The following is a 26829-nucleotide window of genomic DNA, read 5'->3' as shown; positions in this document are numbered from 1 at the left end:
TCTCAGCTGTCAGGTTGTGGCAAATGCGTTCTATGTACACTCCACACATTGTCATAACAGAGAAAAAGTTAGAAATGCTGGGATGCTGTACTGAACTGTTTGCATCAGTGAAAAGGCTCATTATATTCATTTTGAATAATGCCTCTTCTCTCTGACATTAAAAATAAACAGATGAGATTTTTCTGTGCATTGGAGAAGCTGCCTTACTGAGAAAGCTGTCCTTTGAGAATCGGTACAGTCCTTGTGACCCTGGTTACCCTGACAGATTCAGTTCAGGTGTTCCTTCATCTCCTCCAATTATAATTTATGACCTTAGGCAATGATCCATCAAACCAGACATTACTTGGAGCTTACAATGGTAAAGGCAAGCAGGCATTTCCTGCCACCGATGAACAGGAAAACTATCATTACCTAATAGAAATTATCACAGTAGAAGAGGAGAGCTCATTCAAGAAAAAAATATATATGTGGGAAGAAACATTAAAAAGTCAAACTCTTTGAGGCAATGTTTGGAGACCCCTGTGATACAAGCACAGCAACAAATTCTAAATCATTGCAAGTATGGTCCTGACTCTACTGAAACCAACAGTAAAACATCCACTAATTTCAGCAAGTGGAAGATTTCATCTGGATTCAGTTTACTGGTGAACCACGATCATCCTTGTTAGTGAGCGGCAGATGATGTATTCCCTCTGCACCTTAATGCTCAACTGTAAAAATGGAGACTTCAGGAGTTACCCCCCCATCAGGAAAAGACAACAGCGCAAGTCTTAACGTGAATGCTCATAAAGCACACAACCTCTCTGAGAAAAGAGGCACTAGAGAAACAGGGGCAGCAAGTGAATTCTCAGCTGCCTTTTACTTATTACAAAATAACTTCATCTGGCAATATGTCATGGTGAAAAGTGTGGGAGAAAAAAAAATCCTCACATCACAACAAAAATTGCTAGACAGTAACACCAGATTCAGAGTCCCATAATGAAAAGCTAGTATTAAGGTTGGAAGGTCAGGAACACGAAATCTTAACCACTTGCTGAGGTCACAGAAGGCATACACAACCATTCTGAATGATTATTCCCCTTGGAAATGTGACCAGCAAGAAGGAATAAGGGTATTAAAAAACAGAAGCTGGGGATAATCAAATCTGCAACCCTCCCCCAGACAATCACCAGCCTATTAATACGAATCTTCAGTTGGAGGAAAGTAGCAGAGACTTACAAGGGCAAACTACTCAGTTGTTTATTTCAATCATTTTTACTATACATTTTAAGCAGGAAAACACAATGCTTTGGTCTGTTCAGCAGGAGAATTCATCGCTTTTTTTTCCTTAAGCTCCACCCAGTCAAGACTAGCTGTTCCCGATTTGGGGAGCTCAGCAACACCCCAAATGTAGGGGTCTGATACCTCCTTGGAGGTGAAATTACCATTCCACCTCCAGCCCCACAGCCTGCTCCCAAATGACTCTGCTCAGCCCCTGGCCAGGTGTGATGGTTATACATAGCACAGGTTATTCACAGACAGACAGCTGTCATGATTTTTTTTTCCCCTAATCGTCATTGTCCTGTTGACTCGTAGCATAAGAAAGTGACCTTTAGATTTCTTCGCCTTCTTGGGAGGCAAGTTTCTAATCCTCAAGTTTTGTAAATCCTGCGCCTACGACTCAAAACTGTCAAACAAACCCAGAACGCAAACAGTTCCCCCCTTCAGTTACTCTGATTAAAAGTCTCATGGTTTTGAAGGCCTCCCTCATGATGACGATGTATTTGCAGTTGGCAGTACTGCGTACCGCTCCCTGAGTTTGTACCGCGAGTGCCCATGCAGCTAGCTGCCTTCATGACCACGTGCCAAATCTTTCTACCTGGCTGCTACACTGGGAGCACAGCCAGAGAGGCGAAAAGGGTGCAGAGCAGTCAGAAGTGAAGGGACGGAGCAGCAAATGACTGAGGAAAGAAAAAGTTTCATCCAGCATCTGGGGAAACCAGAGGCAGAGCTCCCCTTCCTCTCCCCCCTCCTCCCTCTGCACGTGCACAGAGTTGCTGGCAGTGGGAGCAATCCCCAAACCCCACCCACCAGCTCATTTTCAGACAAAAAAAGAAGCCCATTCCCACCCTCCTCCCAGAAATCCGGTAAGTTAGCTCGGGTTTTTTTCCCCATCCTTTGTTTTTGATCCATTTGTGCTTTCACTGAGTTTTCCTCAGGGTCAGTCAGCCCGTGCACAGTGGGGAGATCAGAGTGGCAGCCACACGAGCTGCTGGGTTACCCCAGGCAGCTCCCTGGACTCAGCACCTCCATTTTCACACCAGCACACTTCATGGCTGCTAGCGTGCAATGGCTGACTGTCCTCCTCCTCCCGGTCGACCCCATTTGGATGCAGTGAAGCTGGCTGTCTTCTTTGGGGCACTGGTAAGGCAGCAGGCAGGAGCACCGGGTCTGCGTCTCTGAAAGAACGTGTTGGAGTTTTAGCTGCAAACGCCATGAATAAACACATGCATTTTATAATTTGACAACATTTCAAAATCAACAGGGAAAAATGCCGTTGCAGGTTCATGATACATTAGTTAAGAGAGCCTAGCGTGCACGCAGAGGTCTCTGGGTATTAGAAATAGAGACAAAAGAAGCTTTAAATATCCGTTTTTGCAGCACTGGCCCATACAAGAGCAGAAATGAAATTTCTAACTATTTTCATCCACTGGCTTTCCCCGACCTTTACTCTAAACAAAAAGTTACTAACTTGACTTTTTGTTCCCAATTATCCTTACACACAATGTTGCTGTGAAATGGAGTCTTAAGGTTAGTACTGTATCAGGTTCTATTTCATTAAACCTCCTTTTGTGAATGCTAAGCTACCTGCTGCTGGCCTTGGTAAAGCTCAATACTGCCTGTTATTTCATTACCCATTTCTGGTCTAATCAGATTCTGACTTTTTAGATTCCTTCCCAGAAATTTCCTAGGCAGCAAACTGAGTTTCTGCCTTCCCTTTCTTAAAACACATGAAAAGTGTGTTTTTCCATCAGCTTTACTGCAGTACCATGTGAAAGCAGCTTATTCTGCCCCTGTGTTAATATCAACCACTCATTCTCAGGAATACCAAAACCTCCATTTGCTAAATGTTTATGCTTGTGGGAAAAAGGACTTTTGTGAAGGTGAGGAGGAAAGTTCAATTCAAACCTCCTGAGTACCACAATGAAATCTTATTTAACTCTTGCTTGCGCTCTCCTTTTGGCTTGCTGAACAGCACTCTTGTAAGCCTTTCAGAGAAGAACACCAAACAGCCGGCATGGGATCCAACTTCAAGCCACTTCCGCAGTGGGAACGCACCTAGGCTGCTTTAGGGCTCTGGAGTAAATAAGCCCAAGGCCTTTCTAAACTATAATCACCTTCCCAAGGCTCCTGCATACTGCATTGCCTGAGGTGCAGACTTCGTCCTGCCCTCTTCTTCAGCCCCACGCAGGAGCAATACCTCATGTGATAGCTTTACAGGCATCTACTTCAAACCCTACACTGCACAAATCATCCTGAATCTGCAAAATCAAGTTTTACAATGGCTGCACATCACGAGTGCCTTTTTATTTGTCACAAATAGACAAGTATGATAAGGATCGTATTTGTCTCTGAAAGCAAGTAGAGGATTGAGTACGGCTGCCACTCAGCCCTTTCCTGGCAAGCATGTGACGGGAGCCAGCACCTCATACATTTACAGGAAAACCCACTGCTCTTATCAGCCATTTACACAGTAAATAGCCAAGTTGCACAACAGTGTTTATAATATAATCCTCTTAGGGATTTCACCAAACAGCTTAGTTCATTAAAACTCTTAATGAACACAGTTTTCACATATGGGTATTTGCAAAATTTACCATTAAAATCCCATTAAGCTTGATGGCCCCTGTCTTGCTTTTTAAGTAGTACCATGATTTAATTTCATAATTTAATTATATGCTATTGAGGGTGTAGGCCAGATTAACTGCTGGAGTACAAAACTAGTGGCTATAGTATCCTCACAAGAAATGGGACATAACATTGTGGAGTAGGTTTCTGTGGTTGAAGATTTAAATATTAATTCTCCTAAAATCACAAGTTCCCTTAATCTTCAAGTTCCTTTTGTGCCTTGACTACTAATGAGTGGCAGCTCTATGCCACTTCTGCCTAAGGCAGAAGGCACATATGCGAGTGCAACACACGGTAGGAGGGACAAAGGACTGACCACACTTCCATGCTCTTCTCAACACAAATTGCTCAGAGGATACAGACCACAATGTCTGTAAATCCCATTCTTAGAGCAATGACGCAGCCAGCATGTTTTATTTTCAGTGCCTAAACCCTGGATAAATCACAGCATTCAGAAGTCATACCTGCACAATCTTCCCAGTCATAGCAGGTGTCGTAGCCACACGGCACTTTCTTCAGGCTGTTTGTAGAGAGCTTTGCCCTTTCAATAGCCCAGTCTTGGTTGGCATCACTACGGCAAGGGCCAGCATGCAAGAAATGAAATGACTGCTCTTGGAGGCAATTTTCAGCTAAGTACTCACAGCTGGGCTTCGTCATGGTCTGTTCTGAAGCAACGTGTAGCACACAGATGTCTTCTGAGTAGTGGCTGCCCCAGGAAAAAAAGGAAAATTATTTTAGCAGACCATGGAACAAGTCCATGTTTCTAAACACTCTGCTGGTGTAGGATGAAGAGCAACAGCAAAACCATGGCCAGACTGGATATATATCCTAAGAACTGAGATGGTCTCAGCTACTGAAGCATCTGGACCTTGGGAAGCCTCTGACAGCTCAGCATGGTCCCTGTGAGATAAGGAAGTTTTATTCCCATCCAGCAGATGAGAAGTGAAGGGCATGCCTACAAAACAAAATGGAAGGAGAGCTCCATGCATGCTGTTACCTCCAGAAAGCATAGTAAACTAGCACAGGCCCTGGGGGTGGTTTAGCTGAGTTAATGCCGCACTGTTGCCATGAATGTAAGTTTGCCTCTGAGGCATAACTAGTTTGGGACCAATGGCAGGCAGACACGGCTATGCTGCTGAGAGTTCCTTTCTGTATTACTCCTGGTTCCCAAGTGGATTCGTTCTCTGCGTGTGCAGGCATTTCCAGACAGTATCACACTGTGGAGCTTGATCATTTTGCAGAGAGAGTGAGCAATACCAGTTCACCTAGGTTAGGCTTCTAAGGGTGAAGTTTATATCCTTAGTTATCAAAACCCCTCTAGTTAACATAGGATTCAACCTATGTATTTGTGACAAGGTCTGTCACCCTCTGAACATATTCTCTCTCTACTCAAGGGGTCTTGTGGGAGCATAGATACCTGGTTAATCGGGGGCTGACATGAGCGAGATGAAGCCTATGCCAAGGGACTGTTCGTGGTCACACGAGAGCCCTGTGGTGGGATGTGCATTGCTCTCAGCTCTACAACAGTCCAGCCAGTATTTGGTCTGTGTTCATCTTTCCCATCCCAAGCACCAGGACAGCACTCTGACTTGCACGACACCTCCACCCTTGCCAGCTATTTACTAAAAATCCTCCAGGAACAGAGGAACACTATTTGCTGGAAGGCTCAAAGGCCAGGTCATGTTCCATGAAGAGACGGTACGTCCAAGTCTTGTGTACTTTTATTTGCTCTGGAGACTGAAACATACACATGTATTTTCTGCAGCATATTCACCTGAAAAAGGGTAGTTTCAAACACATGGAGTAGAGCAGAAGTGGTGACAGAGAAAACTGAGAAACTGGAGGAAAAAGGGGGGAAAAGGAAGAGTAGGCATCTCCAGCAGCAGATGGAGATGTAGATTAGAGAGATGTGATGTGCTGTTTGGTTAATGTCATTTTTCATCATTCATAGGCTATAAATGGGGCTGTAATTTTGATATAATAGCATAGCTGGCTAGTATCTGAACATACGCCAATAATCCTGAAGTTTTTGTCACTTCTGTTACTCTTCCTGTTTTGTGTTCACAATGGACTAACAATCTACCACCAGAGAAACTATGACTTTTCTTTTTTCTAGTGAAAGTACTTAACTTACCCACAGTCTTCTTCTGGAGACATACAAACACACTGAGATCCAACCTGTTTTTGTCCTGGATTGCAAATACCTCTAATCTTAGTTTGCTCATCTGAAACAAAAAAGTCAGAGTTGCTGGAATGAGTAACAAATGGAACATAATTACCTTAGTCTTCTGCTGTAAAACTAAAACCTAAAATGGATTCATTTCAATTTATCCCAGTTTTCTGTCTTCAAAAGCCCCATGGCTGGGATTCCACAAGGATGTATCAGTCTCTACAGAAGTCACTGGAAAAGCCTGTACAAGCTGAAGTTTCAACCGTATGCATTCTCCTACTTTGCTTTCATAAAGCCTTGTTAATACAGCTCTTAAAAAAAAAAAATCTATTTCACAACTTCATAGTCAGCATATTGTACAGTACAGCTTGCCCCAAAATTATGAACTTAATGCAGAAGTTTGTGGCTGAATTTATATGGCACTGTGGTAGGCATAAAGTAAAACCAAAATTAATGATCAGTTGCTCTATGTCTTAAAAATCAGTCATCTGCCTCCCAGTCCTACCTAGCTAAAGTAAACACAGCATGACTGTGTTGTGGATCCCAGCAGCAGAGAAACAATACTACACCTGCAGGAATACTAACCTTTTTCACATGTAATAGATCTCGAAATAGATGGTATCCAGGACAGGTCTTTCCCACAAGTATACTTTGTTTGACCAGTGACTACAGACCCAGCTTGGCAGCTTAACTTGATAGTTTCACCAATATTGTACTGTTGTTTAAATGGGGAAATCATGACACTGTAAGAGGTTGGTGGCCTGAGGCATACTGAAGCTGCAATAAAGAAGAAAAAAAATAAGATTCTTGTTGTTTTCATGGTGCAGGAACATTTACAGCAAGTCGTAATGCTGCAGCTGAAGAGCCATATAGTCACAATAATGCTGAACACTTCTGACTGACATTTAAAACCAATAAATATTTATCGTAATTAAGTCTAGAAATTTTCAATGCACTGTCATGTCAATACATTCTGTAAAATATTTTTCTATCAATAACTAAATAATTACTTGTTTCTAATGTATGCTAGTATGACTAATTTAATTTTACAATATGTTAAAAATAATAAGACTGGCATTCACAGCATATTTTTAAGTTGTTTTTGTAAATGAAGCTATTAACAAGACAAAGTGAATGGCAATAGAAAGCTCATAAACATGTTCAAGAAAATATTCATTTTATCATGAATTTCAAGTTAATTAAACTACACTGAGTTCTAGCAAACTATTGGAGTCTTTCCTGTTGGTAACCCAGGTCAGTTCTGCTCCTTAATTTTGATTTGGACTATAACTATATCAGGGTATTAATCTATTGTGTAGATTTTGAGAGCAATCTGGAGGGGTTAGAGATGCATCTTCCATTTAATATAAAAAGTGGGAGTCAAGTTCCTCCCAGAATGCTTTCTTCAGGGTAACTATCATCAACTTAAAGATGATATAGATAAGTCTGGAAACAAAAGATGAATCCTTCTGTTGAAGATACTGAAAACTAAACTGGAGAAGGACCTGGTGAAATCCATCTCAGAGTTTTCTAAAGCGCTGAGCGTTGCAATATCCTTACAGAATATGTAATAGCTACATTCCTGAAAGAGGAAACTGAACTGAAAGAAGAAAAATCTGGTCACTCAGTAGGTTTTTGTCATCTCTAATGTGAATGCATGAGATGCCCTCTTAAAATAGTGTCTTTTCAGGTACCACTACAGATTCTTTTATTAAAGCCTATATTTTGTTCTATTTTGTTATTTTTATTCCTCTTTCATTTTGTCATTGAGCCAAACTACTCTTCTGTTTCTTACGTTCACATTCAATGTGTTGCTGTGTCCAGGTTTGATCTGGCAGACACCTAAGGAACTGATAGCCACTGAGGACATGACCAGTCATGCAGGCAATTTCAGCTTCCTCTCCCACAGCATACTCGTTCTTCTCATTCTACAGAAAAAAATTAAATCTGTGGTAATTGTAAATCACATTCAGAATGGTTTTAAAAAAGAAAATGAATGAAGGTAGTGAAAAAATAAAATTTCTATTAACCAAGTGAAAAATTTAATACAACATTATCTTAGATTCAGAGATCCATTATTACTGAAGACTAACATGAAACATGGGTTTCTAATTATCTAGAAAAACATTTCCACTTTACAGATGAAAGCACTCTTTTGCAAGTGGTGTTATACTTCCAATATTCAGGTGAAATCAGAAGAAGCAAATATTTGTGAATGTGACCTATTTCTGTATACCTAGCAAAGAGGTTGTAAAAGTTTCCATCTCTGCAACTCTCCCACACTCTTTCCTTCCATGTCACTCACCCATTTTTCATGCTCACCCTGATAAAGCCATTTTCTGGTGGGTCTGGCCTGAAGCATCCAGACTTAGGTTCACCAATCAAGATCTCACCCTCTCTCCTTGCTTCATCATCATTTATACAAGGAGCCCCTCTGAAAAGTAAGAATTTTCTGTTAAGGATGTATATTAAATAGTGGTGTCACCAAACTTAGACAATGGTAGAAGTTCAGAAGCTTCACACAGTAATGATGAGAATTTTTTACCCACTCCAAAAAGTAGCTAAAAACACCCAAAACCAAAACAAAAAAACACCCTTAATTCTATTAAATAAGGGATGATGGAAAAGGTCGAAAGTAGCAAGTGTTGATAGGAGGGAGATTGTTAAGAAAGCTAGTAAAGTGATGGATACAGAGCCACAATTTTTATTGACATAACTTATGAAGAATTTTCTTATCAAGTTAGGAAAAAAAAGAGGTGAAGAAGAACTGCAGATGGAGGGACTGTCTAAGGGGTGACAGTGTCTAAGTACTTTGACAGGTACTGAGGGTCCACACGATTTGGTTGGGTTTTAGGGAGCATAGTCAAAACCCTACTCTTGCTGTCAGGCAATGGTTAAAGAAGGCCGATTTCTGTGAATGTGGAGCTGTACAGCCTGTGGCATCTAATCAAGAAAGAAGAATGACAGGAGACACAGAGTCCATTGTTTTTCAGACACTCCCAAAATGAATCTATTTGAGTCATTATAGCAGAGATGATGAAAATTCTGCCTCACCAGATTTTGCTCTGAGCTCTGACAGAAAAACTGAACCTGTACAAAGATGTGCTCTTGAAGACGCAAAAAACTGAGCCCAGTTTTGGGTTGGAGTTATGATTTCAAGCTGGAACCGTAAGACATTCATACATCACATCTATCCAAAGTACGAACATGAAAAGCTGAGTCGTTTCAGTGGAATTCTCTCTGAGGCTTTGAATTCAAACCCAAATGTCAAAGAGAAGAGGACATGATATTAAATCCTGTAGCTCAAAAAAAGGGAATTGTAAAATCCCATGAAGTGGGTGAGTTTTCTAAGGCTTCAGACAAGAAGCTATGCAAAGTAGAGTAAAACCTATGTAGACATATGTCAGAAGAGAATTCATTATGTATTTTCTAGGAATAAACAACAAATAAACCCAAACGCAAACTAAATTGCAAAGATTTTCAGAAATTTCCTTCTCTCATCCGCCACAACAGAAGTTCAGACAGGAGAGTTGGCTCTGCTATTTCTCCTTGATAGTCACCAAGCCTCTCTGGAGGGCTCTTTAATTCTACCCCACAACCATGGAGATCTTTACATCTACTATTTTCATACCTGTCCATGAATACAGACACATAACAGTCCTCCTCCTCTTCCTGTTCACCCTCACAGGGCTTCCCTCCATTCACTGGGGCAGGATTATTACACTTTCGGGTCCTTTTTCTCTTGAAGGAAGCATCACATGAACTCCATTCAGACCAGCAACCCCAGCGGCCATCTACAGCAACTGAAAGAAATAAAAAACTCATCTTTTAATAAATCTGCACCATTCATTGTATTTCTCTTGATCCATATACAAGAGGAATGGTGGGAAATTAATAACAGTTTGCAGAGGATTTACAATTGTAACTGTTAAGGGAGTAGATTGTATCCAGAGTGTGCAGTTTTCCAAAGAGATGGTCAGCCAAATTCAAACTGCTTTAGGAGAGCCTGAATATACCTTCCTTTCCGATTTCAGCTGCAAGTCACATTCAAACCCAGAAGCAGTCTATTTTCTACTTCTATTGCAGGAATAGATGTTCTCAGTTTTCATGATGCTGTCAGCCATTTTTGATAACTCATAAAACACTGCACTATCAAATTAAATTTTGGTCTCTAACAGTAAGTCTAAAACCCAAATCTACTTCCCATGCAAACTAAACTAAAACACCACTGTCTTTCTTACCCCTGAAGTATTTTGTCTATGTTACCATGAATCATTATATAAGAATTTTTAACTTGCACAATATTTCTTCTCTGCACGCAATACACTTTTTGCATTCATCTATTCATTTTTATATCTTCAGTTGTTTCTTTTGAAATATTTCTTTATCAGTCAGATAATGTGGCCTTTATTTGCCTGAAACGTTTTCACTTCCTTCCCCTTCTGATCTGCTGTTTTCCATATGTATGGTAGTGCTGCTGAAATTTTTAATTTCGTTAAAAAACTGCAGTTGCAATTGTATGCAAGTGTTCTTTAAATTCTTCAGAACACTCATTACATGTCCCCTCTCTTTAAGACATACTAAACTGAGTTTTCCTTCCACCTCGTAATCGACAGTTTTTATATCCATTAGCCATTTTGTCTTGCCATAATAGTCCATAGTGAAAAACCAAGACATGGGTTTCTTTCCATTTTGAACTCAGTTATCTTCGATCTCAGCTTCATCCTCATTGATTTCTTTCTATCTTTTCTGGCTAAGGAATTTTTTACCATGTCTTATAATTTATTTTACAAGTCAAGACTATTCAGTTTGATTTCTTTTTAATTCTGCCTTTATCCTTATGCTTTCTGACCATCACCTTTGTATAAGAAGTGCCATGTGTTTACTAAGGGTAGGCCAGGCATATCTTTGATCAACAAAATTGCTAGGGGGGTATGCAGTAAAAGATATGACATCGATATAACATATCATGAGTGTTTTGGAGAAGCATGATAAGAACATAAAAATGCCATATTAAGTTAGATGAAGAGTATATCTGTTCGGACATTGAGGGTGACCATCAGGATACCTAGGGAGGATTATAAGAACAGATAGGGCATGCTGCAATGCTTCCCTAGAGAGCCTTACAAAACTGCAAGACACTGGGGCCAGGGACTTCCTGGACCCAAAGTAGTGACCTTGCTTTTAATAGCCCTTGTTAGACTTCTCTGTTGACATGTCCATTTGGCCTTTGAGACCACACACACCTTTAATGCGCACAATATTCTGTAGCAAGGAATCCCACAACGTAACAACACTTCCTGCTGAAAACCATGTCTCCTCCTTTGTTTTGGACTTGCCACCTTCCAGCTTTGTATTCTTACATTGCAAGATGCTGAAAAATAAGTCCCTATGCGCAAGTCATCATTTTAGACAGCTTCATCATGTCTTACCTCAGTTACTTGTTTTTAAGTTAGAAGAGTTGTAGTTTAAACATAGTGCAGTAAAACTAGTTTTGTTATGTGAAAGAAGATTAGGATTAGTAAAAATAATATAATGAGGAAGGTGTTCATTAAAGGAAAGATTAAAACTGACTGTGCTGAAAGGGATTTATTGGGATGTGGGTGGGTTATTAATCAGCATCGCAGGGATTAAGAAAAAAGTGGATAAATTCACCTGGTAATATATATGAAAAATGAGAGAGTGTTATATTGCCCAAGTCCAAAGCAGATAAATCCTTTTCACTATATTAAACCAAGACTATCGCTACTCCTAGAGCTCCGTAGGGTTGTGACCCACTCTGCCTGCACCCCCCAAGCTGGTTGGGGGCCAGCCCTTCCCACCTGGCTGATGCTGCCTGGCCAGCAAAGACTTCCAAAGACTTAGAGGGAAAATGCACACACTAATGCTTATCCTAGTATCTGGCTAAATCCCAGTTATCTACTGTGTGTGTTATCCTATAAATAACAGCTTCTGAGCTGCGCATATCCTGCTTGCAGAATGAGCACCGTGAAAGGTGTATGAACAGAGTGGCCCAAAAGGGGCAGTGATGGGCTGTGTTTTAGGACTAACCCTTTATTTAACATTTTCAGAAAAAGTCGCAGCTCCAGAAATAAGAGCTTGGTATCAAAGTCTTCCAGTGACTCAGAGTTTGGAAAATTGGGATACCACCATTAAATATCTAATGAAACAGAGACCTGATGTAATAGAAATGGGTTGAAACACAACAGTTCAAAATGCAGGACTAAGCACCACTACATTGAGAATAATATTTTTTGATACATATTGGAAACTTATGATTTGGAAATAACATTGTGGAGAAAGGGTCAGGTATTAGTTAATTACAGGAAACACTAGTATAGGGTCATAATCACTCTGTTTTCCTTTTTAATCAAATTTCAGACTTCTGTTCTAGAGAAAAACATAGAGAATTTAATCGTCAAATGATCCAGAGAAGCAACACTTATCAGCTTTTCCACGGCATCGGAATTTGTGACCACAGCCCACTACACATTCAACATCAGAAGAACCATATCTGCGTCGTGACAGCGTTACCCCAAATACCTGATTTGTAATCCGGCGTTTGCATCTCGCAGTTGTTCCCGTAGGTGCCGGCCTGGCACAGGCAGAGGCACTCCGTCCCGGAAAGCACGGGCCTGCCGTTGTTGGGGCACGGGGCACACTGGCAGGGGTCGAACCTGCCCGCGTACTCTCTAAGGGCTCTCCTGAGGTTGCGACGCCTGGTCGCTGCGCACGGCACGTTCTTCACCAGATCCACGATGGGTGACACCTGAAAGATAACCACCCAGTAAAGAATTACTGGGACGTAGCAGTGTCCTGCTGGGGATATCTGTGAGACAACAGTTGTTAGGTCAATTTTAAAGGCACCAGCACATACACATCAAGCTATATCATAAATGAGTCAGGAATATTGCCATATAGAAAGTTATATATGCTTGAAAGGCACCTGACACCTCTGTATATCTAGATTATCCCATTTATATTATTTCTATTTGCTCTGCTTAGGGCTCAGGAAGCCAGTGGCAAAACTCGCCGAGGGGATATTACATCTAAAAATCCAGGACACCGTGCAGGGGATGCTTATACCCAGTCACTGCGTGCGTGAAGACACCCCCACACTGCCTTCAATGCGTCAGCAGCTACAAGGGGAGGGAGATCACAGCACACTGCTTTTGGGCAGGTTTTGCAGTTTTCCCTGAGCTCTCTGCTGCGGTTGCTGAGCCGCTGCAGTGCCAGCCAGGGGCCGGGCAGTTCAGGGCACTCACATCAGCACCGGCACGTGCTGCATTAAATAAACAGGGGAGTAATGCTATGGGACTGCCATTTCATTTCAGTTTAGTTATGTACCAAACCTTGTAAAGTAGGCCTGATGAGGGAGAGTGCTCAGGAAAAAAAACATGTTCTTGTTTACTGTGCAATGCTTTTCTGCGAAGTAACTAGCCCCTGCCCATACCTGAGCTCCAGTTGAATTGCTGCCATAGTATTTCACTCATATCCCTCCCTCTTGATGCAAACCTGGTGTGGCTTTATAAGCTGAGACACATAAAATGTAGTTCTAATAAATATTTTGCATGTTGTTTTATATTGTGCTTGCATATTTGTAATTCATATTGTCACATTCAGCACGATCCTGATTTAAAAGACGGAAAACATCCAAAGAGCTCTCTAGAGAACAGCTAATTGTCGAGTGCTCTACTAGCTCAATATTTTTTGCTCTTCTCTTACCTCGAAGTCAACCACCACAGGATTGTCCTTTGTTGATTCCAGCCAGTTTGTGAAGACAGTGTGTTCTGGAAAAGCCCCCTTTTTCTCCCAGGCAAGAGCTGCAGCATATTCTGACCTTCCACCTTTTACCAAAGACACCGATCGTTCAGCTGATTGCAGAATGGAACCTGAAAGATTTCATTGAAGAATTGTCAAACAGATAAAGGCCTCCACAGACAGTGAATATAACAACAGAATTATTATTAAAAAAAGAGAGAGAGAGAGACAGAGAGAGAATTTAAAAGAATATATTAAGCTTAATTTTATGAAAGTAGCCTCTGAAGAATGAAGCCTAAACCAAAAAAAAAAAAAAATCCCCGCTGTTATATTTAGCAGTCTGTCACAGTCTTCCAAAGAAAAGTGCATAATAGCCTCAGAGATATTCAGATCTACACAACAGACTTATGGAAGATGCAAGGCATACAACAGGCTCCACTAGAAGAAGGATGCTCTGCAAGACAGGAGCTTTAGTCCCTACATTAAACATCTGAGTGACTGGAACTGATCATAAAATGAGGGTGAAACATATAGCACAGGTGATCAAATCCCTGTTTTTTTGATGCAGAATACATGACTCCTGCCATTCTTGGAGAAAATTACCCTCCTGCAGCTACTGCAGCTCCTGAGCAGCGTTCTTGCTGCACCTGGGTTTCTGCTTGGCCCATGAAGAAGGGAGGAGAAGGGCAGGGCCGTGTTATCGCTGCCAGACTCTCACTAGCCCCGAGCTGTCCTCAGCGAGGATGCGGACTCTGTCACTGTTGGGTGCTGCAGACTGCACCCACTTCCCACTTTAACCATGGGCTGCCCCAGAGCCGAGGCCAAGGGAGGCGTTTGTCAGATCCATGACTGCCAGGAAGACACAGCACCACTGCGGATCCCCTCAGACTGTGGGATCTCCCTCAGACACTCAATCCTCTAACGATGGCACTCCAGAGCAGAGAAAAAGCACTCCCAGATCGTATTTCTTTTGCAAGTGATAAGATGTTTCTGACACTTGCTTCAGAGAGAAATACTGGCTCCCCTGAAATTGGGGGGAGCTGCACCTTTCCTACAGCAGAACTAGGATTTTACCCTGGGCACCTAGCTGAGGGAATCCCTCATAGTAAATGACAGAGCGTGGGCCTCATTCTCGTCACGGTCACCTTCGTGTTTCACAGTCATTCTGTTTGTAGTGCATCTGGTACTGACTTTCTTTCTCTTCCTGAAAAAGACACGCTTAGTGGTTTCTGTTCGGACACACTCTGTTGATTCATCCACTGTCAGACCTAGAAATACCACAAAGCAACAGCTGAATCACTATAAACTTGTTATGTGATGGTACCATGCCCTCAGGCTCCCCACATCGACACAAGACACTGCAGATCTCGCTGCACCCTGGTTTCTTTCTGACCTCTGCACCGAGTTTAAGCTCCTCACCCTCCACTCCCCACTGCCAGCCCCTCCTTTTATTCCTCATCTTCTGGTCCCATTGGCTCTACCCATGTCCAGCTTCTCCCAGATTCCTCCTCCTGTTCCTGTTGGGGTGGGTATTTCTCCCATGCCATTTCTCCAGTGGTGTCTAACACCCCCTCTTGCCACCAGCACCCCATGGAACAGCCCTTGTCCTTCAGTCTAGTCACACTTGTCTGGGACACGAAGGTGCAGAGGTCAGCAGGGGTGGGAATAGCAAACTGCCATTCCTTGCAGCAAGGGGCTTGGAAAGAGGCTGCTCCTCCCAGAGCAGTAAAGATAGATTTTAGTACATCAGCTTTTTAAAAATCTATGTATATGTATACATAGATTTTATATTTACATACTAATATATTTATATACTAATGCTGTATGTATATATATACACACTATATATATATGTGTATATAAAAATATGTTTAGATGTTTATATCAGTTTTTATGTCACACAGTCATTCCCTCAGCAGTGCCACCAGCTGGTCTAAGAGGAGACTTCACTGCTGCAGGCTTCCACTTCCTCAGGTACAAACGGCATTAGACAGTCATGCTTACCAGCCCCTCTCATACCCTTACGAGTTACAATGGTAGCATTAAGAATCACTGCTTTTAACCTCAGATTTCCACTTCTGTGGTATTCGTTTTTCATTTTGACAATCTGGCTGCCGTGGGATTAGTCTCAGAATCATTTCTAACCATACCAACAGCTTTAATGACTGTAGCCCAGAAGATACCACTTAAACCTCTTATCAGGCTTCAGTTCTACTGTGGCCTATGTTTGACTGGAATATCTTTTCCAGGTGGCACTTGGTCTTGATCTGAAGATATTAAGAAGCGTCTCTGAACATTTCCCACTGGAGCACGTTAGCTCTCCATCCTTGGCACTTCCCCTACTCTCCCAGCTCCATCCTGCCGCCCTGACCAGTTGCTCCTTCCAGCTCTGCTGAGCCCCAGCCAGCCTGCACACCAAAATCCCAGGGCTATGCTACCCTCCCTGGACAGCAGGGCACAGACGACAGGTCTGGATCTACTTGTTCACCTGTGCCACTTCCCCCATCCCTCCACCAAGGCTGTAACACATCTCACAGGGACTTAACACCAGGACCATAATCATCCAGTACTCTAATGTTGACCAAGTAAGGATACTCTTGGACTTTTGAAAAGAAAACAGTCTGGAACAAAAAATTCCTCTTGCTCTAGCTTTAGGCAGTGTGGGTAATTCCTCTGTCTAAGTTTAAAGGATTTTTTTAATGTTAATTTGGAGAACTTACTGGGTGGTGTAAGGCCTGAAAATAGACAGTGATTTTGTCTTAACAAAACCATAGGAAAAGGTGGTAAGTGAATCATGACTTCTTGCTAAAGGTTACATACCTGAGTTTTTCAGCTCCTCCGAGCTGTACTGGTAAAGAATGTCATAGGAACCACCCATCCTCCCGGAGGTGTAATAATGAGTGCCAAAGTCATCAAATATTCTGCTGTATAAAGCATAGTTGTACTCCAGGGGCAGGTGATTAAGTGCTTTTAGAAAGACATCTGAGAGTTGCAGATTTGACTCTTTCATTGTGAAGTTTGCAACAGAAATAACTTTATGGACTCTAATAAAGTTGGAATTCTGGAAATAAAAAAAAAAGAGGGAGTGAGCACTTTCATAGGTACTTAATTGCAGAAAGTAGAGGGGCTGAGAGTACGAGCTGAGCCATATTGCAAGGACTGGTTAACCCTGTGTATCACACTGCTTTAACCATGAGTAAACTGGCACAAACTAGCCCTTGAGTTTACAAGAGCCCTGTTAGTTTGTATAGGATAATACTCCATTACTTTGTGGGAGTATATAGGATTCCAACAAAAATTAAGACTCCATAAGCACCAAAGAGAAAGCAAAATAATTTCTGCCATGAGAAATATAGCAGCAATAAGACAAAAGCCAGGAGGAAAGGGTTCAGCATATAAGCATAGTCATCAGCAGGCTGTTTACAACTAATCCTATGAGTTTGGATACTAGCTCACTGTCATAAGTCTCACAACTTATTTATCAGTGTGCTAAAACTAAAATTGCAGGGGAAAGGATCTCATTCAGTTTACATGTCAGGCTTTTAACAGGCAGGGTTTCAGGAAGGACGTGAAGAAAAAAAAAAGCAAAGTAGTTAGGTTCAGAAACCGGAAACATCTCTTACATTTAGAAAAATCTCATATTTTTGAGACAGCTGGCTCTACTCTGCTTGTATCTTCTAAGCCAAGTGGGCTCAGAGACAAGAATGTACCTAGATAGGAGTTTCCCTCTAAGGACAAATTTTAACCCGGGTCACCTGATTACTAAGTCATTGGCTATTTACAGCACATTTCTGGGATTTCATGACAACTGTGCTCAAAACAAACACACATCCAAGAAAGCTTCCCGATGAAAGTTTCGTGGAAATGAACATTTCCCTTAGTAGTTTTGGGTTTAAGCAAACAAGAAGCTACCATTCTACCAAAAATAATTTACCAGTTCTACAAAAGAACAACTTAATTTGTGTATAAATATCTCCACAGGAATCAAATTAAATAGGTTTTCAATGGCTGGAAGTTTACTATAGATGACTTCAGACCAGAAATAATGGACTGTTTAAGTCAAGTTACTTAACCAGCAGGACAAGTTAGCAAGCCTTGGAGGCCTCTGTCACAGAAATCCTTAAAATTAAGACTGACACTTTTGTGAAAGATGAATTCCAGTCATACTACAGCTCCTGGGTTTCCAGTAGGCCTTAGTTTTGGTCAGTCCTATGGCCTCTGCTATGCAGAAATGCAGACTAAATAACTGATCCTTTACTGCCATTAAACTAAAAATACATGAATCTTATATTCCTCAGTATCATCTGCATTAAAGGGGCAGAATCTTATGGGAAAAAAGGCTTTCTGTTCTCAGAAACTTTTTCTGGATGTGTTATTTCTGAAATTATCTTTGTGATCAACCACATCTTGGCACCTGTATGACTCCAATATCACAAGGTGAAAGTTGGTTAGTAAATCAGAAGAAGTTCATGTGGTTTAATTCCCAATACACACAGATCTGTAACACATTCTTGAGAGAACTTCATTTATTTTGGGAGTTGTGTTTGCCACTGTTCCTCCCACAGCACTCTATGTTCTTACCCATAACTGGGACTGGGAAAGGACCGATTTATCTGATTTAAAATCTCAAATCTATGTCAAACCTAAACTTTTGTAAGTGGAATAATCCTATGATTTCCATACTAAAACAGAGAAGTATGTCACGTGTCACAAGCCCGAACATGCTGGGGTATCAGGAGAGGAACTTCTTTATGGGTAATTCTAGTGATTTTGTAAAATACAAACCAGGTAACTTGGGGGTGGGAGGTTGTTTTGTTTTGTTTTTTTCTTCATGACGTGATCAGCAGTACCAAGAGCTCTGTTCTCTGAAATGAGCAGATGAAAACTGAAAGGAAGAAATTGGAGGTGACATTTAATTACCTTTTCATATGAGGCTTTAATGGCTTTCTTGAAGGAGGAAGTTGATGTGACTTGTGTCCGTTTCTTTTTTGAGAATAAAAATGGGATCCCAGAAGTTCTTTTGCCGCTGTGAGTGGATGAACTACTTCTAGCATCACTATCACTCAGAGGAGTTAAATCATTGTAGAAATCCGATGCTACATCATCCTCTTCATCTATTACCTGGAGATTCAATAAATGAAAGTGTGTTTGCCCAAATAATAAACTGAAACAGACCAACCTTTTAAGCAATGACTTCTTGAATTTTTCCTGGGAGAAACTTGCCTGAATGTTTGAGACATGGCAGTAAGCTAAGAAGTCATTCTTAACACAAAAGATGAGTTTGTGAAACAGGTTAATAGGTGAGATGAATATGAGAAGTAGACTTACTAACACGCAGTTATATAAGAGAAAAAAAAGAATAAGTGTGTATTCTTTCTAAAATTTTGCCACCTGAAGATTAGGAGTAATTTTTCAATACACTTTTCAAAGACCTTCCGTCTACATCACAACTACCTTTGTTAGCTGCACTAGGAAAGAGTCCCAGTCCCACAGCTTCTATATTGCGCAAGCCATAGAGCATGGCATTTTCTGTCCTTTCTTCCCAATTCCCCTGCTAAAGGAATGAACAGGTTGATCCAGACTGGAGTCTTAGACCATACTTGCAGCGTGGGTACCCATACTGCACGAGGGACTAGGGACAGGTAGAGAAAAACAGGGAGTAAGCCAGCCTGATATCCTTGGTAAGCCTCAGTGGTGCTGTCGGGCACAGCACGAGCACCCAAACAAATTTAGCATCAACTCAGAAGTGATTGAACTCGGGTAAATTCCCCCTGAAGAAATACCAGAGATGACGACTTTGTATGTTAAAAGATAGAGATGAACTCCTAGAATTATCTGAGACAAACTTTTCTGCAGACTAACATCAAGAAATTAAATCACATAGCTTTGGAGAAACTTGGGCAAACTTAAGTTTGTTTCTTCCATTAAATATTCCTGAGCATGGTAATTTTTGAATCTCATTGACCAAACCTACAGGTTACAAACAAATCAAGTACAGTTTCCAGAGAACACATTAATGTGCCCTTTGCTCAGCTGCCCCTTTTAAATTCATGCTAAAAAATGCTTGCAGCGCTGGTGGCAAAAATCAACAGCACAGATTTCATCTGTTACCTGAGCCTTTTTTGTGTTCTGCGTCTCTTCTCTACCAATGCCCTATTTGCTGCAGTGAGGGCCTGCCAGCGTGTGTGCAGCCAGATGCTGCATCCTAGCCATAGCATTCAAATTATTTTCTGAAGTCACCATCTAAATCAGTGATTCTCAGATTTTTGGGAAAGATAGAAGTGAGGATCTTTTAATCCTTGGTCTGTCCTGCAAGACTCCTTGCCAGACCATGTATTTCTCCTCCTCCCTCCCACACTCTGCATCTGCCTGCTCTCCTCACCGATGACTGGAGGGGCTGGGGCAGGAAACAGGAGGGACCGAGAGGGCTCAGGAAGTTGTTTCTCAAGCTGGTGGATGACTAGAAGAGAGCTGGGAGAGCTGTTGGTGTTAGGAGGATACAACAGCGATGCTGAAATGAACTTTGGAAGTGAATGAGGCTCTAGCTGGATTACTTTGGGGACAGGAGCAGGACCTTGGCACTAGGTCACAGAGACACTGCCACAGCCACAAGGCATCAGGGGAGAAGCCCAGATCAACTGTCTTGTGTAGCGTATTTGCAGTGAGTAAACGTGAACTGGAAAGAGATGAGTGGAGTCACCAAGCCCAGCTCAGTTTATCCCATTTCCACATATTACCTGAAACATGTTGGGGCCTCACCAGGTTGAAAAGTGCTGTCCTAAACGCACATCACTGCTTAAGACTTGTGCACATAACTTGGACTGATTATGACAAGGGGTTTTCAGCTAAAAGTCAGTGCTTGAGAGTACCTGAAAGCTGACAGCCTCCAAATTTGCAGGAACACGATATAATATCCTCGTCTCATTGCGCTTCACTGTTGTGCATTGTCCTCCATTGAATGAGTTGCCAAGAACTTCCCCTCGACTCTCTCCTGCCAGGATGTGAAATCTAACAGAAAAGTAACATCCAGAGTTTAAAAAAATCCCAGAAAGATATATAAACTTGGATCATTTAAGTGGTATATAGCAGCACTGAGGATATTGTAAGTTTGAACCAATAAAGGATATGAGCATTAAGGTAAAGTTACTGCTTTGAAAAAATCTTCTCTACAAGAACTCCTAATTCATGCTAAATTTGCCTAAGAAAATAACATACCCAAGCTGTATTACCAAACCTGTTTCCTACTTTCCATCACTGCCCTCTAGACAATCACACACAAAGTAAGCATAAGATTCTGTAGTCAGTCATTCTTATTTAAGCAGAGACAACTAAAAATGGCCTGGGAAAATGAGTGGCTCTCCATTCATATCATGGATGATGTTTCCAGAGTGCACTGAAGTCATTCAAAAATGCAAGACCACTTGGAGCTGGCATCCCATGTTTAGGTGTTAAACTGCTTAAATTAGCAGTCTCGAAGAGATGGTGGTTGATATTAAGATGTGAAAAAATTCACAGATCATGCATAATCAGACATCTTTAGAGGAACATCCTCCAAGCTTCTGAAATGCTTTGGCATAACTGAACCAGCAATTGCTGATATGTGATATACTGGGTGCTGTGAGGGCAGTCAAGGTCCTCCAGACAGCAGTGCTCTCTGACAGCTCTTTCTGTTGTAGCTAGTACAGCTAGCAGTACAGAAGGGAGCCTAAGCCTGGAAGATGGAGTGGGCAAGTTCTGGCTTGATTAATGGCATTCTTATTATCTCTTGTTAATTCTAATTTGAGAGGTTATCCAGTTTAATGGAATACTTTCACATGTTAATATGGAGATTATCTTATTTATGCAAGTTAGTGAGATAAAATTTCATCATATCGATGAAAAATGCAAACAAAGCTGACTTACCCACTACCTATTAAATGCACGCTTGGGATGCTCTCATACTTTCTGTTACACACTGTTTTTTTCTTCCCACAATTTCTTTCATCTGAGTTGTCCCCACAGTCATTTTCTCCATTGCATTCCAGTTTTTTTGCAATACAACGACCTGCAAGGAAACAGCATCAAGAAGCTTTATGTAAAAGCTTATTATGTCTGAATGCAAAAAAAAAAAAAAGAAAAAAAGAAAAAAAAAAAAAGAAAAAGGCAGTCTCTTCCCCTAGTAAAGGTGTGAATTTGTCCAAGGAATTAACAGCAAGGCAAAATCCTGCCTTGATTGTTCTAGTAGGAAACAGTTGTTTCAACTCTACTTATTTGCCTTGCTTGGAAGCCATAATGACTTAATTTAAGGTTGAGCAAACAGGTATGTGGATAAGGTTATTTTGTATTTAATCAGGTATATTTAAATAGAAGCAAACAAGAAATTTCCACAAGAGGGCTTACAAATTTAATAAAAACAGTGCAAGTTTGGACTCTGACAGATTGAAACTCAAGTCCAGTAAACTTTCTTCTTGCCTCTTTCCCTCAAGTTTGTACATGAGATATGCAAGATCCCGATCACCTGAGCCTCAATAAACAAACAATATCTTTAATCTTTTGATTATCTAATAATTTATTAACTATGTAATGAAGACTCTCATTACCACTTTCACACTGGAATTTATTCTTGCAATCAACTTCCACTATGTTGCAGAGTTTAGTTGGGAAGCATGGGCGGGAATCCACCAGCAGCTCAGTACAGGCCTGACCCCCAAACTGTGATGGGCGAAGGAGTGACCGGACACGAAACTGAGAGGAAGAAGAGATGGAAACAGGGTTCTTTATGTATATTTAGAGCCACATGCCTCTGTGCTGCTGAAGATTTGTTGGAGCCATAGCCCTGAAGGAAGTCATCAGATATTCTTGACCTTAGGTCCTGTCATGCCCTCATCCCAGGTGAAGCAGGCAGGGAACTAAAATCCAAGACAAATCACTTCAGATATTTTTCACCCTACTTCAAGGGCTTACCAGTGAAATCTGTCTTCACACAACTGAATTCTCCTTCTCCAAGAAAGATTTTTCCCCACATAACAGTTTCCTTGCAGACTTCCTTCACTGTAGATGGACCCCGAGTCAAACAATGAAGGAGGACTCTACTAAAACCAGTGCAACTGGGTAACTATTAAGTGTGAGTGCTGGGTAATTATTAAAAGTGGGTGCAGAGGAGCAACACAAGACCATCTGTGAACTTTTGGACTCAAGATAACATTTCCTTGTACTCCATTTGAGCTCCTTAACACAGTTAATACATTCTTTGTGCTAAGCTTCAACCTGCTCATCTCCTCCCATTCATTAGGGGCTTGCTTATAGTGATCTTCACATTTGCCTTGGAAGTCACATCCTCTGTTCTCATGGCTGTTAGTATTTATAAGGATCACAAGCAACAGTTTTGAGGGAAAATGGACTGCAGTCTACAAGAGCACTTTTTTGCTTGAAACAAACATGCTGCATCAATATTTAAAGTCAATAAGAATGGAACAATGTTTTATATACAGACGCCTAGGCAAAAAACCCGGTACTTGAACAAGAGGCTACAAAGAATTCAGTTTAGTTGAGAGCAATGTCCCCTTTCAGCTCTTACAGTTTATTTGCCATCTCCTGCTGTCTTTCTCTGCTCTGCTCTCATCATGCTCTCCATCCCAGTTGTAGGACAAGACCCCACAGGGCAGTTAGCATATCTCACACCTAGTTCTAACAGCTTCTTCACAGATTTCTACACCATGCTGGTCTCATCCTGCACAGGCAGAATCACAAATAAGTCTATCGTAAGTCTAAAGATATGCTACCTAGCATGTAGTCAGGCATGGATTTCTGAAGCTGTGTGGGACCTTCAGAGGGAGAGCTGTAGGCTGTGTCTGCACAGACAGTGGAAGATGATCTCATGATCAGGCTCAAGCTGAGACCCACCAGCCATGTAACCACTATAAACAACCTGCACTCCACTAACCTGCAATCTCATATCTACCAGGTCTTGATTTTGTTAGGTCAAACCGACTTGCACCTGCTCTTTCACCTCTCCCCTCTCTGCCAGAGAAGGTATCCAGGTGGTAAAGGCCTTGCACACTGGAAGTAGCCGATCAGTTCCCATCAGTCCCACAACTAACTCCTAACTCTACTGTCAGTCAATAGACACAGGCCCAAGAGGAGAAAACATCACCCAGACACTGGATCCCAGAAGGATTTTCTTCCACAGATATTAAGCACATCCACTTCACTTTTGCGTAAGCCGTGAAGGGTAGGGAAACGGTGTTCTGGATTTCTTCACAGCAGTCTCAAACTGATCCTGAGTATCAGTGTAAAATGTAGCCTGAGCACTCCTATCCAGTGCCGATTAGCATTTGCCATTAACTCTTTTCAATGGATAATTTGATCCTATTACTTTTCTTGTCTTTAGGATCTATAAAAACACTGTGGATTAGTCATAAAGATCCTGCGACTTTCTCCTACTTAAACAGACATCCAAACTCTATGGTTTAATTTATCCTCTATGTGGAAAACTCATTTATAATAATGACAGTGGCACTTTTCAAGTAAGTTCTCATAAATGGCTTTACGCTACTAAATTGCTCCTTTCTGTTTTGATCTCCTTATTTTAACTTGTTCCCTCCAGCTCCTACTGTTATGATAATTTATAACCAATTTCCCTTGTTAACTTAAACTGTCATTTTGCAGATCAATTTCCATAAAATTGAATGTCTGAAATGAAGGTAACTCTTTAGTATCATTTGTTACATCCATATAAGAAATTTTCAACCTACTTGTTTTTTAACACATGGGTCACATTCTGACCAAGGGCCAAAGTCTCCGAGCTGACAGTTGATAGGACACAGTTGCTGATTACATGCACGAGATTCCTGCTCTGTGCATAGCTGGTCACAGAAGTTTTGCATATAATATTCATCCATTCTTATTTGCCTAAAAAATTTAATTGAAAAAGTTACACTAGAAAGGGAGCATAGACAGATTGTAGATAGATGTCCTCTAACTGTGGGTGAAGGCTAAAGATAATGACTTGAACCCAATCAAAAAACCCTTAGAGTAATAACAGGAAGCTGTGAAATGTTGATTGAAAGAAAAATCCAAGCATATCCGAAGTTTACAGAGCAAGAAACTTGATTTTGATCCATCTCACTTCGAATGGCCCAAAGGATGGCTATGGAAAGAGAGCCAAGATGGAAAGAGGGGAATTCTGGTCAATATAGAATATGCCACTGCATTGCATCTAGTTTCGTGATGCTGAACATTCAGTTGAGTTTAACTGTCATTGAAAACTAATCCTACAGGGAGAAGCTTTCTGTGGGCTTGCTGTGCCATAGCTTACACCTCCCACGGCATTGCTCTGCACTGGGCAGACCTCCTCGAAGGGGGCTTTGAGCCCCAGCCCCACCCCATCACCATTTGCTCACATGGACTGGCTGCTCAAGTGCATGCGGCTGGCAAGGGCAATTTAGGACGAGGTTGTTCTCTCCTCACTACGTGCATTGGCAGAAGCAGGTTCATTTGGAGGCACTGCAATGCGTAACCTCAAAATTTTTTAAACCTTACCATTAAAAAAAGAAACTATTCACCCACGGAACACTTGGATATGGCAATTTGTCTTTTTCAGTGTGTTACGGAAGCAATTGCTTCAGAGACAGCCGCTCCTCCCCAAAAGCGGTATTTTCTCAGAAGACAGTTAGAAACATCAAAATAAAAATAGAGAGGTAATTTGGCCCTACCTGTGCCTTGTCTGTGTTCCATAATTGCAGGTTTGTGAACAGCTGGACCACGATCCCCAGGGATAATGTTCACAGTAGCACCCCTGGCTGCTCTCAATCGCCAGGCCCAGCAGGATGAAGTGTACTAAAATAGTCTTGTCTACACTGAAGGTGTTCATCTACAGCAAATGGACAGGTAACACAAAAGCACACGAACTGGAGCACTCACAGTTGTGCCCATGTTACAGTAATACACCTGTTTTGATTTTGAAAGTCTATAAAGCTGATTCACAATACAAAGTCACTAAGCAATGTACCTGGAAAGTGGCAATAATGCATGAGGTGCATCAACAATTTAGTTGATACTTTAAGGACCAGTCATAGAAATCACAATGGCTGTTTTTGCCACTTATTTGTCCAGAGTACTGGTCATGATCGCATGTTATTCCCATTTAAGAAATGGCTTATAAAGCCTTTTGAATATGTGACAAAGATTTGCTATTGCCCGTATCTTTCTAAAGGCATTTCTAAATATATTTTCTAGGAATGGGAGTAAAAGCATGAGCCAGTTGCTTCTAAACAACATACCAAAATAACCACAGAAACTCAAGACTGGCCAGGCCCAATCTATTACACCTGAGTGCTTTTTACACAATAATTCATCAATGAACAAGCTTCTCTAAGAGGGATTTTTAAGTATAATCAACACCAAAAGACTGGTAAAACTAAATGCAGAGAAATCAACTACCTTACCAATGAACCAAGAAGAGAACAGGTATTAGATCTTTTTCCTTACCTGGAGTTCCTGGCGCCAACGATGCCGACTTAGAAAACAGATTCTATAGAATTCTCTGTTAGTTTAATTCCTTCATTGAACATAGACAGAAATTCTCATCTGTCAGGAGATCTCCAACCAATGAGTGTCTGAAGTGTATTAATAGCCTTAAAAATGTTAAGTGCACAATAGAGATGATTTGGACCTTCTAAAGAGAAAAAAACCACACTTACTCTTGATGCCTGTATGCCTTGAAACCAACAAAAAAAAAAGCTGCCTTATCAGCTTACTGTAAGACTGTTGATTACAAGGGCAACTTTGCGGACTGGTGTGACCTCAGTGCAGTCTGCAGCTGCCTCTTAAAAGTCTGGGAGGTTTTGTTTGATTTGGTTATCCGTTAATGAAAGGCAGACCTGGTCTGATGACAGAAACGTTGAGAAGCACCACTGAAGAGACCTTCAGCCACAGACCTTTTCTAGTGAATTGTGCTGGAATGTCTCTCCATATAAATGTAGATTTGGAAATAAGGAAATATGCCATTCGTGCAACATGAGCAGACAGAA

The 26829-nt window shown here is 41.3% G+C and overlaps 1 protein-coding gene across 1 annotated transcript; it reads right to left on the bottom strand.

Moving 5' to 3' along the window:
- Positions 1–1272: 1272 nt before the first annotated feature.
- On the bottom strand, positions 1273–26614 carry LOC112983586 (complement component C6). The gene is made up of 18 exons (XM_026100801.2): positions 26288–26614; positions 25513–25670; positions 24553–24709; positions 22399–22543; positions 21722–21863; positions 20689–20827; positions 18740–18940; positions 16640–16880; positions 14965–15087; positions 13784–13950; positions 12602–12827; positions 9690–9861; positions 8381–8492; positions 7854–7986; positions 6644–6835; positions 6023–6113; positions 4353–4594; positions 1273–2438 (listed from the first exon to the last, which is right to left on the bottom strand). The coding sequence occupies exons 2-18, from the start codon at positions 25668–25670 to the stop codon at positions 2257–2259; spliced, it is 2823 nt and encodes a 940-aa protein (XP_025956586.2). The 5' UTR covers positions 26288–26614; the 3' UTR covers positions 1273–2256.
- Positions 26615–26829: the final 215 nt, after the last annotated feature.

Source organism: Dromaius novaehollandiae, chromosome W (genome assembly GCF_036370855.1).
Source record: "Dromaius novaehollandiae isolate bDroNov1 chromosome W, bDroNov1.hap1, whole genome shotgun sequence".
In the NCBI taxonomy this organism is placed as follows: Eukaryota; Metazoa; Chordata; class Aves; order Casuariiformes; family Dromaiidae; genus Dromaius; species Dromaius novaehollandiae.
Note: the sequence above shows the minus strand (reverse complement) of the source record. Positions and strands in the feature narration are given on the sequence as shown.